Genomic DNA, 13,663 nt, shown 5'->3' on the forward strand with positions numbered 1-13,663 from the left:
ATTAGGTTACAAACAACCTATTAGGCAAAAAGGAAGCAAAAACCCCAAGTTTTCAAAACTTGAATCGTGTTTTAGGGTTTCTCCAAGAGAAAGAAATCGATGGGAGAGAGAGAGAGATCTTACCTGAATGCGATTGGATGTTGTTGAGGAGTAATTTGGAGCACTAAAATCCACCAAGAAGTGAGGAGAGAGAAAGTACGATCGCAGTTGGGGTTTCTCCAAAACTTTAGAGTTATGTTTTGAAAGGAGGAAAATGAGCCTTTAAATAGCAGGCTTTAAATTTACAGAAAAGGCCCGACGGCTTTACACACGGTTTTAGCCCGGGTACAAACCACTTCTAAATCCGTGATTAACCGAGATTGTTTATTATGGTTTCAGTCTCAGGCGGATTTACCTGTGGTTTCATATTTAAGTAAAACCAGGCATAAAACCGCCTAAGCCAGAAAGGGTTTTCTTGCCCTGTCTTGATGAACCAACCTATGTTAGGCTTTTATTTCCTTCGTCTATTATTTCCCTCGGCCCCCTTGTGACCTATTTTACCCCGATAATTTAAGCTTTATGCTTGACAAATAAAAGTATAGAAGTGAAATGTCTACAAGATGTGGAAATTGTATTGTAACAAGAGCATATAAGGGAAATGAGACATGATAACCATAGGAAGATGTTTAGAGTGAAGAGAAATGAATAAGATCAATGCACATGTAAAATCCATGTGAGATCCCTAATGCATGGATGTGAATAATGAGATCAATGTGAACAACATGTACTTTTGGCTACTTTACATTCCAAGTAATGGCAATGAAGCAAGTTACTGGATGAAAATACCTCAACAAGAGACAAGAACTATTTATATGAGAAAAAGAGGAAAAGAGGAAAAGAGGAAAGATTCTAAGGATTTTATCAATAATCATACATACAAGGAAATATGCTTGAAGATAAGACAATGTGATAATTTTCTATGAGATTTTATGGCATGCAAAAGAATTAAACTTAAACTTGAAGAGTTTTCCCATAATATTGTGAATTGATGACTTTACTACAATCAAAACCTGGACATAATCCAAGAAAAATTCAACTAGACATGACAAACATAGCAACAATCTCTAAAATACTTGTAAAGACTTGGAAATTTATAAAAGATGCAATAATCAGACAAGGATCCAACAACTTATGGCCATCGATCAACTAGGGTTTGATTTACACCCAAAAACCCTAGTTCCGGCCAATCGATTTTGGCATGGACTTGGTGTACATGGCTATGAGATTACAAGCAAAATCAAGACATGATCACAACTTAAGATGATTCATCCCAAATCTAAGAAAAGAGAAAGTAGAAATGGGAAGAAAGCCATACCTTGAACATGTGAGAGTTGAACCTTGAGGCTTAAGATTACAAAAAAATCACCCAAGGGAAGCTTGAAAGGAAGTCCCTGTAGAGCTTTTTCTCCCTGCGGTTATGTCCCTTTCTTTGGAGCCAAAAGTGAATTTTAAAACTCGTGGCTCTGTTTTGTTAAAATTCTACGAACAGACGAACAAACGGATCCACTTGTCGTGAATCCGCTCTGCACAAAACATGAAATTATCATTTTAAAACTGTGCGGATCAATGAACGGATCCACACTCATGCGTCCGTTCATAGATCCGTTCGACTTAAACCCTCTCGGCCATTGAGACTGCTGAGATCGGACGAACGAACGGATTCACATTCCACATTCGTCCGTTAGTCCGTTCTCCCTATTTTCGCGGAGGAGCCACGAACGGACCTAGAGTGCTGACACCGCTTGTGAGTCCGCCCAATTTCTTTTAAGATTTTGAGCCTGTTTTGGAGACCTTTTGACCGCACTTATATGTAATGATTATATGCCTATACCCTAGATACAAAGCTCATTTGGTCGCCAAAGGTTACACACAATAGGAGGACCTAGATTATACCGATACATTTACCCCGATTGCTAAATTGGTCATTGTTCGCAGCCTTCTTGTTGTTGTTACGGTTCGTGGTTGGCATCTTCATTAGTTGGATATCTACAATGCTTTCCTTCATGGCGACCTCCATGAAGAAGTCTACATGCGTCTTCCCCCTGGATATGCCAAGCAGGGTGAGACTCGGTTTTGCAGGCTACAAAAATCTTTGTATGGTCTTAAACAAGCTTCCTGAAATTGGTTTGCGACCTTGACTCGTGCTCTCCTTGATGCAGGCTACAGACTGTCTAAGGTTGATTACTCTTTATTTGTTTGGTCCTCCGGATCTTCCTACACCGACGTTCTTGTCTATGTTGACGATATCATTGTCGCTGGGTCCGACACTCAGGCTATTCAGGATCTCATCACCTTCTTACATGATCGATTTTGCTTGAAAGACCTTGGCCGCCTCAAATATTTTCTTGGCATCGAGGTTATGCATAGTCCTACATGAATTTTTCTTAGCCAGCGAAAATACACATTGGACATCTTATCTGACTCGCATTTGCTTGGTGCAAAGCCTGTCAGTTTTCCCATGGAACTAAACATTCGGTTGGCTGCTGACTCGGGTGATGTTTTGGTCTACCCTTCTCCTTATCGACGTCTTATCGGCTGCCTCATTAATTTGACTATCACCTGCCTAGATATTTCTTATGCGGTTAACACCCTCAGTTAGTTCATGCATGCCCCACGCCAGCCTCACCTAGATTCCTTGCTTCACATACTTGGTATCTCAAGTCTTCTCCTGACACTGGTATTTTACTGCCCACTTCGAGTCCTCTTGAGCTGGTTGCTTATTGTGACTGTGATTGGGCGGCATGCCCTACAACTCATCGCTCTGTGACGGGTTATATCACTTTTTTGGGGAACAACCTCCTCTCTTGGAAGTCCAAAAAGCAATCCACAGTTTCGTGTTCCTCTGCCAAGGCCGAACATCGCTCCATGGCTGCCGCGACTTGTGAGTTGGTTTGGTTACGTGCTCTGTTACTTGATCTTGGTGTTTGTCACAGCTCTCCCATGTGTCTCTTTTGTGACAGTCAGGCGGCCCTACACATTGTTGCCAATCCAGTCTTTCAGGAGCGCACCAAGCATATTGATATCGACTGTCATGTCATTCGCGAACGGATCTAGTCTGGTTGCATCACCATAGGTCATGTCCCATCTCGCATGCAACTCGCTGACGTTCTTACAAAACCTCTTAGCTGTGACACTTTCCATTTTCTTGTTTCCAAGTTGGGCATTCATGACATTCACGCTCCAAGTTGAGGGGGAGTATTACGGGTTCAATGGGAGGATCCCAATTAGTACACGACTCCCATATATTGCATGATATTTCTTTCTCTTTTATCTTTTTAGTTTCCCAATTCATGTAAATCGCTTCTTTCCTTTTCCTTGTAAATCTCTTCTTCTTGTGATCCCTGTTAGAATTTAGGGTTTAAGCACAAGGTTGCTTAAAGCAATACACCCTGCATATTAAGTTTGGAATAAACAGGTTGCTGCCTTCAGCTAATATTTATAGGAAAGACTAGGGTTTTAGGTTAGATGGGTTCTATTCAGTATTCAAGTAGACTTATATTAGAACATATATTAGGGTTATAGAATATATCCAATAATCTCTTCTTATGTTCTACATATAGTCAGCACCAAGAATAGATAAACATTGTTCAAACGAAATATTGAATCAAATAAACAGAATGTTTAAAACTTTAACGGATCATAAAGTATACTTCAAGAAATAAAACCTTTGAGTTTTAAATCGAATCTAAATCCAAACAAAAAGAAGTTTCACATGCAAATGAAAAATTAAAAAGAAAAAGATCCTTGCAATCCTTAATGACTTTACTCATCAAGTAAGTCATCATCATCGAGATCCAGATTTAAACGTTCTCCTCCATCTTTGCCATCCTTTGTAATTTATCAAATATAAAATTCATAATAAAAATGAATTCAATCATTTGCAAAAAGATATAAGAGTATCTAGTTCAACAAGAAGAACTTAGTACAATTCATATAATGGTTGAAAATGAATCAAAATTCAACAATAAGTATTATCGTCAAGTTTTTATACAAGAACAAGACCCTATATTGTCTTTTTCATAAGGACCATATATTTTCTTTTAGAATATTATAATCATCATAGTAATCACAAATGTTGTGTCATCAAGTTTGGAATGACACATCATACTATAAAGGATTGAAAGACAAGCACAATATCACGAAACATATCAAAATAATTTTCATATTTTTTTGTGGAATAACAAATTAAGGAAACGTCATACAGAAATTTATTATATCATCAAATTTGAAATGGTTTCACAAACCTCCATACTTAGTAATCTTACCAAATTATCTGAAATATGCAAATTGTCACAAATGCTTATTATGGCTAGATGAGATTCGAATAATTCAAAATAACATAGGATTAGATTAAGACCTGCCTAAAAGGTCTTTAATCCCATTTCCACCGTAGTTTTGAATGTTCGATCTTTGTTCAATCCCTTTGTAAGAGCATCTGTCATATTATCCTCCAATCGCACATCGATCAAAGTGATGATTCCGTGTTTTGTCAGATAATTCAGCATGGCCTGTTTCAACCTGATATACCTTCTCTTTCCATTAAAGAGTGAGTTATTAATTATCATTTTCGTAGCTTGATTATCACAGAATATAGATAGAGAGTTTAACTTCAAACTTCTCAATGGAATATCCATAATTAGATCTTTGATCCATTCTGCTTCATCTCTTGCAGAAGCTAGAGCAACAAGTTTCGATTTTATAGATGACAGAGCAATACAAGTCCGTCTCTTGGATTTCTATGCAACAACTGCTCCACCCAGTGTAAATGCATAGCCACTAGTGGATTTACTGTCTCCCAAATCTGAGCACCAAGATGCATCAGAATATCCTTCCAAAATTGGAGGATGTCCAGTACAGTGTAAGGCATACCTTAGAGTACCCTTAAGGTATCTCATGAGCCTCGTCAGAGCATCCCAATGCTCTTTGCCAGAATTATTAGTGAATCGACTCAGCATGCCTACCGTAAAGGCTATGTCTGGTCCAGTACAACTCATTACATACAAGAGACTACCAATTAGTTTAGAATAATCCAATTGATTCACAGTTTCACCTGTATTAGGTTTCAGCTGTTGTTTATAGTCATAAGGTGTCTCAATCGGTTTGCAATTACTGTATCCCCATTTAGAAAGTAGTTTCTCAATGTAATGAATTTGGCTAAGAGTGATCCCTTGCTTGTCAAAAAATTTACTTTCATACTAAGAATGGTGTCTACTGCACTAAGATCTTAGTGTCGAATTCTTTAGACAAAGTTGCTTTAATGTCACTCACTAAAGAATGATCAGAACCAAGAATCAACATGTTGTCTACATACAAGCAAATAATCTTAACCTTATTTGACACAAATCGAAAGTAAAGGCATTTATCCAAGTTACTGGTATGAAAACCAAAGCTCTTTACTATTCTCTCAAACTTTTTATGCCACAATTTAGGTGTTTATTTAAGACCATATAGAGATTTGTTCAACTTACAAACTCTCTTTTTAAAACTTTCTATAACAAACCTTTCAGGTTGGGATTTTTTCCATTAGGTCTCCATTAAGGAAGGCCATTTTCACATCCATTTGATATAATGCACAACATAGTGCTCAATAGATGCCAAAGGAAGAAGAATCCTTATCGTAGCCAAGTGACAGACCGGTGAATAGACATCAAAATAATCTATCCCATTAACTTGAGTATAGCCTTTAGCTACTAAGCATGCTATAGATCTGTCAAGATTAAGTTTCTTCTTCAAAATCCATTTATAGCCTATCATTTTAGCCTCTTTGGAAAAATCAATAAGCTGCTAGGTCTTATTATGCATTAAAGAGCTCATTTCTTCATCAATGACTTCTTTCCATAATAGTGAGTCCCTAGATCTCATCGCTTCCTTAAAGTTGGATGGATCAGCCTCTAAATGGTAAGTCACAAAATCCTCACCAAAATTCTTGGGTACTCGATCCCTAGTAAAAACATGTCTAGACTTTGATTCAGGGAGCATTATGGGATGAGTATCAGAAACAATTGGTTTAGATTCTAAAGGTGATTCTGTAACAATTCCTGTTAGACCTGGTAAGGTCATGCCTTTATCTTTGAGAAATTTATCCTCAAAAAACACAGCATCTCTATATTCTATCACCATATTGGTTGAGAGATCCAAAAATTAGTCTGCAACGCTGTCTTCTGCACATCCTAGATACACATAAGTGTTGGTTCTAGTTCCTACCTTAGGTCTCCAAGGGTCTTGTATCCTTATATAAACTATACAACCCCAAGTTTTAAGAGTGTCAAATCTACAAGGATGGTTATGCCAAATTTCATAAGGAGTAGAAGTCAACTTAGAATGTAATAACCTATTCAGAATGTGATTGGCAGTCAGATGTTATAACCCATCTAACCTATTCAACTTAGAATGTGGTGACCTATCTAACCATGTTAGCAGCTGACTGCTTTTCCCCAATAACAAGCAAGCATGTCATCTGTCAATAACATGGAGTTTAATCTGTTAACATCCTATTCTTACATTCAACTATGTCGTTGATTAAAGCGAGTAAGGAGTAGTAGTTTCAAGTATTATGTCATGAGAGACACAAAATTCCTTGAACTCTGACAATTTATATTCTCCTCCTTTATCACTTCTAAGTCTTTTAATCTTTAAGTTCAACTGATTTTCTACTCGATTCTTGAAATTTTTAAATTTTCAAAAAGCTTCATCTTTCGATTTTAACAGATAAATATGACAATACCTAGATAAATTTTCTATAAAAGTGATGAAATACTTCTAACTACCTCTGGTAGTGAAACTTTTAAAATCACAAAGGTGAGAATGTATTAAATCAAGAAGTTGTGTGTTCCTAAAAATCGAATGGAAAGGTTTTCTAGTAATTTTGGTTTGATCATACAATTCACATCTGTTAAATTTAATCGAAGTATCTAATGGTAAATTATGAGTTTTAGCTAGTTTGAACAATTTCCTATAATTCACATGTCCTAATCTGCAATGTAATGTTTTAGGATCAAACAAATTTAAACTAACTTGATCAATTGCCTCATTTGTTAAACTTAATATATACATGCCATTGATTAAATAAACACGACCAAAATAATGAGACTTAACAGATAAAGTTACTCTACCACCATGAAAAGAAACACACATACTAGCATCACATAATAGGTTAAGTGAAATTAAATTCTTTTCAAAATCAGAAACTACTTTAACACCTTTCGAAATTAAAGTCTTACCTGAAGACAATATTAGATTTACAGTTCCTTTCTGAGTCACCTCCACTGATGCTCCATTGACAACTGTAACCGTCTCTGCTACTTTGGCTTTCTCAATCAGCAAGTTTCGGTTGTTGCACACATGATAGGTTCCTCCAGAATCCAACTACCAATCTGAAGAAGATTTGGCCTCACCCTTTCCAACCATGGCAACAAAATTGGTAGGCTAAGTCATATCTACCATCATGTGGACTTCCTTCTTTGATGTGTCAGAATCCCTCTCTTTAGGGTGTCTACTCTCAGATGCATTGTGACCCCACCTACCACAGTTGTGGCACTTACCTTTCATTTTGAAAGTAGTTTTTTTGGCCTCCAACTGTTTTGGTTCATTTTTACATGACTTGAATTTCTTAGAAATTTTCTTGAGATGTGTAACCGTGTTAGGAGCTGACTGTTGTTGTTTAACCAACTCCAAGTTATTCTTAGTCCTGTTCTCATTTTTTATTTGAATGAATCACTTGAGATCATCCAACCCCTCTTGTACTTTCTTTCTATACATCTCAGTTTTAAAAGAATACCAAGTCGAAAGTAATTTAAAAATAATAGCACCAACTAGGAATGTATCTCAAACATGTATTTTTTCTAGGTTTAATTGAGACCATAAATTCTCAAGATCAGTTATTTGAAGGAGGATTGCCTTGTCTTTCTGAAATTTAAAGTCCATAAATTTATCCACCAGGTGAGTTTTGAATAGTTCCTCCTCCTTTTTAAATTGAGCGTCTAAATTATCCCAGATATCTTTTGCAGTTTCAAATTTACTGTAGGTCTCTGCAAGTCTATCTGACAAGAAATTCAACAAATAATCTTTGTAAAAGTCTTCATCACTAACCCATTGAGATTCATCAATATCAATACAATCGTTGAAAGTGTTCGTTACGATATAGAAAACATTCAGATATTTTAAACCAAACTGAGTCTCCCATCTCCATGCACTGAACCCAGATCCATTAAAAATTTCTAATTTGATCATCTTAAACGAAACAACATGTTTCTCCATCTCAACGATTGTTATATATTTTTATATTTAAAAAAAATTTAAAACAAAACAATCGCACTTGATGAGAGAAGAGACAAAGAATATGATGGATCAAACACAACGAACGGGAACTCGAAAGATGTACGGTGCTGGCTCTGGTCGCTGGTTGCTGGTTGGGGGTGGTGACTGAACCCAAAACAAAAAGGGTTTTTCTCACCTCCTTTCTGTTTTTTATTGAATCAACCAAGGAATAGCTTTTGACAAGAACTTTTTGAAAAGCAATTGACCAGAAGCTTCTTTTTTGTTTCTATTTAATCAAACAAAAACTTGAAGAGAGCTTTTTGACAACATTTTGTCTTCTTACCCTTTTGTATTTTGAAAGCCAGAAGCAATCAATGCTTTCAATTGCTTTGACAAACAGCTTCGGACAAAGGTAGGTCTTCAACTTACCCTTTCGTTTTCCTTTGAATAAAAAACCAAACAAAACGTTGAATGTTTGAGAACAAATACCAAAGCCAAACTCTTCAAAAACAGAACCGTGATGCACGATCGAAAGCTTCCGTTTTGTCTTTTGTGAATCAATCAATCAAAAACTTTTGAAGATAAACAGCAAAACCGATCATACGAGAGGCCAGATCCGTGATTCAGAGCATCGAAAAATAGATCGCATAAGAAATCAGAACGGTGAAAGAAGACGAACACCGAAGCCGATTGTTCTTCTCCAAAATCTATTATGCAAACCAGAACCGTGACGTATGATCGTGGAAAAAAAAAAAAACTATTTCTTTAAGATTGTTAGGATTTAAGATTTAAGCATAAGGTTACTTAAAGCAATACATCCTGCATATCAAGTTTGGAATACATAGGTTGCTGCTTTCAGCTAGTATTTATAGGAAAGACTAAGGTTCTAGGCTAGATGGGTTCTATCCAGTGGGATCCACCACAGCCTCATTCCTTATTCAAGTAGATTTATATTAGAACATATATTAGAGTCATAAAATATATCCAACAATCCCTTCATTCATGGGATTCACCGATTGTAATTTCTATATATTTCTTTGACTTCATTCAATGAAAAATATACACGATTATTCAGTCCGATCTCAATTTTACATTTTTAAATCAAAGTTTGGTCCAAAAAATTTGACTTTTTCTTTTTGCAAATGTAAAATCAAATTAACCCTGAATGTTCTGCATTTTGAATTAATCCTGAATCTAAGTTTACTAATTATGTTCCTTCCATGGCATTAAGATGGCCAGGCAACCCATATCATTTGAGAAATGCAGTGATTTTAACCATTTTTTTTGAAAAAGAAAAATAAAATTGACTAAGAAGACAGATAATGTAGTTTACTGAATCATATGAAAGAAGACCCTTCCTGATCCCACTTGTTCGTTGGGCGAGCATATTAAATAGATTACAAGTCACGAAACATAATTGTTTGCAAGTAAAGATCCAACTGAGAAAAGATATAAATAGTGTCAATGCCTTGATGATGATTCGAAAGCTTTCTTGATCATGTCCTGCAATTCCTGAGACACATGCCACACTTGAATATTAGTCCATCCTAGACTATATATTAACAATTCTTAAACCTTTGATAAGCCCACGAACTTCGGCTTCCAGAAAGCTGTTTGTCAAAATACTGTCCAATTCAACCAATACAAAAGAAGTTTGATAAATGCAATCCATTGTCACCTCATTCTCTCTCGGTTTGCTTTATTTCCATTTATTCCCTGAATCAATCAATCCAAGGGTTACAACTCAAAGAGGTCCATCTATTGTGTTCGTGAAAAGGAAACTCATAGTTGTTGCAGCTCAAGCAACCCCGTTGGTGCCGCTGCAACTCCAATGTCGTCTTCTTCTTTTTTTCTTTGTTTAATTTTATTTGTTCATATCGGTTTGTAATAAACTTCCCTATTAACTTGGTTGATTTGTTCATCGAGCTTCCAGAACTCATTGCTCAGCTGCTGATCACACGATGCCTCATCCCCATTCATTTAAATCTCCATTTATGTCTCTGTTTGTTGTGTGAACATAATCCCCATCTCTTGCGTAATAATGATTATTTTAATTCTATTGCTGATGTAATATGGTTATTTCCCTTCCCATTCCATGTATAGTATGCGCTCCGGTTGGGTTCTCTCACAACACCATGAGGATAACAGAGTTAGGCTTACCCGAATATCAGTTCCTCTATTTTTGGCTTTACACCTTGATCAACCAAGGGTTGGGATTGACTTTAGATAGATGGGGTCTGAATAGTAATTTGGACATGGGTCCATGTGTATAGGCCAATTTGGCTTTATTCGGTCAATCAAACATTGGGCTGTTAGAATTTGTTTTAGCCCTAGTTGGCTTCAATTTGATTTGGGTATAGGCCCACTGATTAAGATTAGATCGTGTGTAGAGAGGACAACCAATCTTTTGGGCTTGTGAGTGCACTTTACCGGCAAATTGGGATCCCGGGGTTACACCTTTCAGATCCATGTAGACTCAACTGGGGGTCATGGGATTTCAAATGAATTTCCAAAAATAGTTTTTGGGTAGAACATAGGATTTCATATGATCCTGACATCAATTCTTAAAACCAATGAGGCTTTGGCTTGTTTCGGGATTTCTAATTCCGATACTGTTGAAATAGTTCTCATGTTGATCCCATTTCCCAATTCGGATCATTTGAAACCCTATTTAGGAAATCGATTATATTTTGGGTGCTCAAGCATTGGCCCATTGATCGACCTTAGAATTAAGATGTGTGAGAAGGAGATTGTCCACCAGTGGCCCGAGCTAAAACACATTACATATTGTGGATCCCTTGAGACATAGATGCATGGTTTTTAAGATGAGATTTGAGCTAGCCCGTCATCTAGCCCGTCAGCTACTTCGTGGATGTTTAGAATATTTTATCCTCATTTGACATGTGTTTAGCTAATTTGATTTTATATAATGTTGCATGCTCCATGCCCCATGCCCGTACAACCTTTTTCTCTATTTTTAAATTCACCACCACTAGTTCTAAAGTGTATATATATGTCTCACCTAAAAAGAGGAACGAAGAGAGATTATGTGCGATGAACATTACCTGGCCTGTTTGTTCCTTCCCTCCCATCTCTAATGTCGCCTTGGACCATCACTGTTCTCTTGGTAGTCCTTGGCGGGCTCTGGTCTTTAGCAGCCCATCTCCAGGATGCTTCGAGAGCAAGACAAGGTGATCATCACCGACTACCGCCAGGTCCTCGGGGGCTGCCGATTCTAGGGAATCTTCTCATGTTGGGTGATTTTCCTCATCATACCTTCCGTCAGTTGGCCAAGAAGTATGGACCCATCATGTACATTCGGCTCGGCCTTGTGCGGACCATGGTAGTTTCATCTCCTCAGGTAGCCAAGTTGTTCCTCAACACTCATGATCTTGTCTTTGCCAGTCGACCTTACAACATGGTCATGCATATCATCGCATATGGGAACAAGGGCATTGCCTTTTCTCCATACGGTCCATATTGGCGTAACGTCCGCAAATTGTGCACCATACAGCTACTTAGCGCTGCCAAAGTTGATTCACTCAAGCATATGAGGAAAGAGGAAGTTGGTCTTTTTGTTCGGTTGCTCAAAGATCACTCTGGTGTAGTGGTTGATGTGAGTGCCAAGGTGGGTTCCCTGATAGAAGATATGACTTACTGGTTGTTGATAGGAAGCAAGGTCGACAGATTCAACCTCAAACCAGTTGTACAGGAAGCATTTATCCTTATTGGAGCTTTCAACCTGGCCGATTACATTCCCTGCCTTGGCTCATTCGACCTCCAGGTAAGTCTCTCTAATCTCTTTGAATCACCTACCTTTTTATTTTTTTTTGTTTCAATTAAAAGATTATAATTTTAAAGCCCATCATCAACAAGGAGATGCGTAGCTGCTATTAGGGGTGCCAACTGGGGACATTTATGAACCCAAAGAGGAAGTGAATTATTCTATTTCCTTGGCTGCTAGTCTTGTAGCAGGAACATCACCAAAAAAATTTTCGCCAATCGGTTGGTCTCGGTTGGAACATCAAATTGATAGATGATTTGGTCATTCTAATTATTGGATAAATGGAGAATGCCTTGGGCAAATCATATATCAAATTGGTGGTTAATCTCACTTGTATGGTACAATGATTTTTTCCAATAGTCCTTGTCACCCATAACATCTTTATCCAAGTAGTTTGCTGGCCCTAGTCCCTAGAGCCTATTCAATAGGCATCAGCTTGAGGCCTTGTATTTTTTTTTTTATTTCCTTCTTGAATAAAAGTTCTTTACCTATAAAAAAAATTACATTAATTATCATTGTTCCAGGGATTGACTCGTCGCATGAAGGCAATAGGCAAAGTGTTTGATGAGTTCCTCGAGAAGATCATTGATGAACACATACAAGATGCTAAAAATCGCCAAAACAACCACAAGGATGACTTCATCGATGTAATGTTACTATTAATGAAGGAATCTCAAAATGCAACAGATGAACAAGGCTATATGATCGATCGAACCAATATTAAAGCAATCATTTTAGACATACTTGTGGCTGCAATGGACACATCAATTGTCACAGTTGAATGGGCCCTTTCCGAACTGTTAAGGCATCCAAAGGTGTTGGAAAAGCTCCAAGAAGAATTGAGGGATAAAGTAGGCATGGATCGGGTAGTTGAAGAAGAGGATTTAGTGAAGCTGAATTACTTGGACATGGTAGTGAAGGAAGTTATGAGGCTTCACCCTGTTGCTCCATTGCTTGCGCCTCGTGAGTCCATGGAAGATATAACAATCAACGGATACCATATACCCAAGAAATCTCGTGTCATTATAAATGCATGGGCAATTCAACGAGACCCGATTGTGTGGTCAGATAATGCTGAGGAATTCTTGCCTGAAAGATTCATTGACAATAATAATATTGACATTCGGAGACGTGATTACCAGTTTATACCATTTGGATCAGGTCGTAGAGGGTGTCCGGGCATTCATTTGGGCCTTGTTGTAGTTAAATTGGTACTTGCACAAATGGTACATTGCTTTGATTGGGAGCTACCCAATGGCATGTCACCTGATGACTTGGACATGACTGAGAAGTTCGGCCTCACAGTTGCCAGGGCCAGTCATTTACTTGCTATTCCGACTTATCGACTATGAGTGGCACCAATTAATTGTAAGGAGACTCTAATGTATCATTCCCTACTTTAGCCATATTCCATTTAAGACATTTTCCTTACTCTACCTTATTAGATCATTGGATGTTATCTAAGAAAGGTTCTCTCATCAGCGATGGTATTTGTTATGTTCATCCACTTTTAAAATAGATGATTTGTTGTACAGTTACATAGTATTATGGTTTGTAATTCTGTGTATTTTCCATTTATCATTC

At 37.4% G+C, this 13,663-nt stretch overlaps 1 protein-coding gene across 1 annotated transcript; it reads left to right on the forward strand.

Moving 5' to 3' along the window:
• Nucleotides 1–11,369: 11,369 nt before the first annotated feature.
• LOC122666215 (cytochrome P450 CYP736A12-like) lies at nt 11,370–13,463 on the forward strand. The gene is made up of 2 exons (XM_043862365.1): nt 11,370–12,079; nt 12,604–13,463. The coding sequence occupies exons 1-2, from the start codon at nt 11,393–11,395 to the stop codon at nt 13,429–13,431; spliced, it is 1,515 nt and encodes a 504-aa protein (XP_043718300.1). The 5' UTR covers nt 11,370–11,392; the 3' UTR covers nt 13,432–13,463.
• Nucleotides 13,464–13,663: the final 200 nt, after the last annotated feature.

This window comes from Telopea speciosissima, chromosome 6 (genome assembly GCF_018873765.1).
Source record: "Telopea speciosissima isolate NSW1024214 ecotype Mountain lineage chromosome 6, Tspe_v1, whole genome shotgun sequence".
NCBI classification, from domain to species: Eukaryota; Viridiplantae; Streptophyta; class Magnoliopsida; order Proteales; family Proteaceae; genus Telopea; species Telopea speciosissima.

What these genes read in the sequence shown, in the direction of transcription:
- LOC122666215 (XM_043862365.1), top strand. Translation starts at nt 11,393, where the DNA reads ATGTCGCCTTGGACCATCACTGTTCTCTTGGTAGTCCTTGGCGGGCTC. An exon ending in TTGGCTCATTCGACCTCCAG is followed by an intron (nt 12,080 to 12,603) that starts GTAAGTCTCTCT and finishes TCATTGTTCCAG; the next exon opens with GGATTGACTCGTCGCATGAA.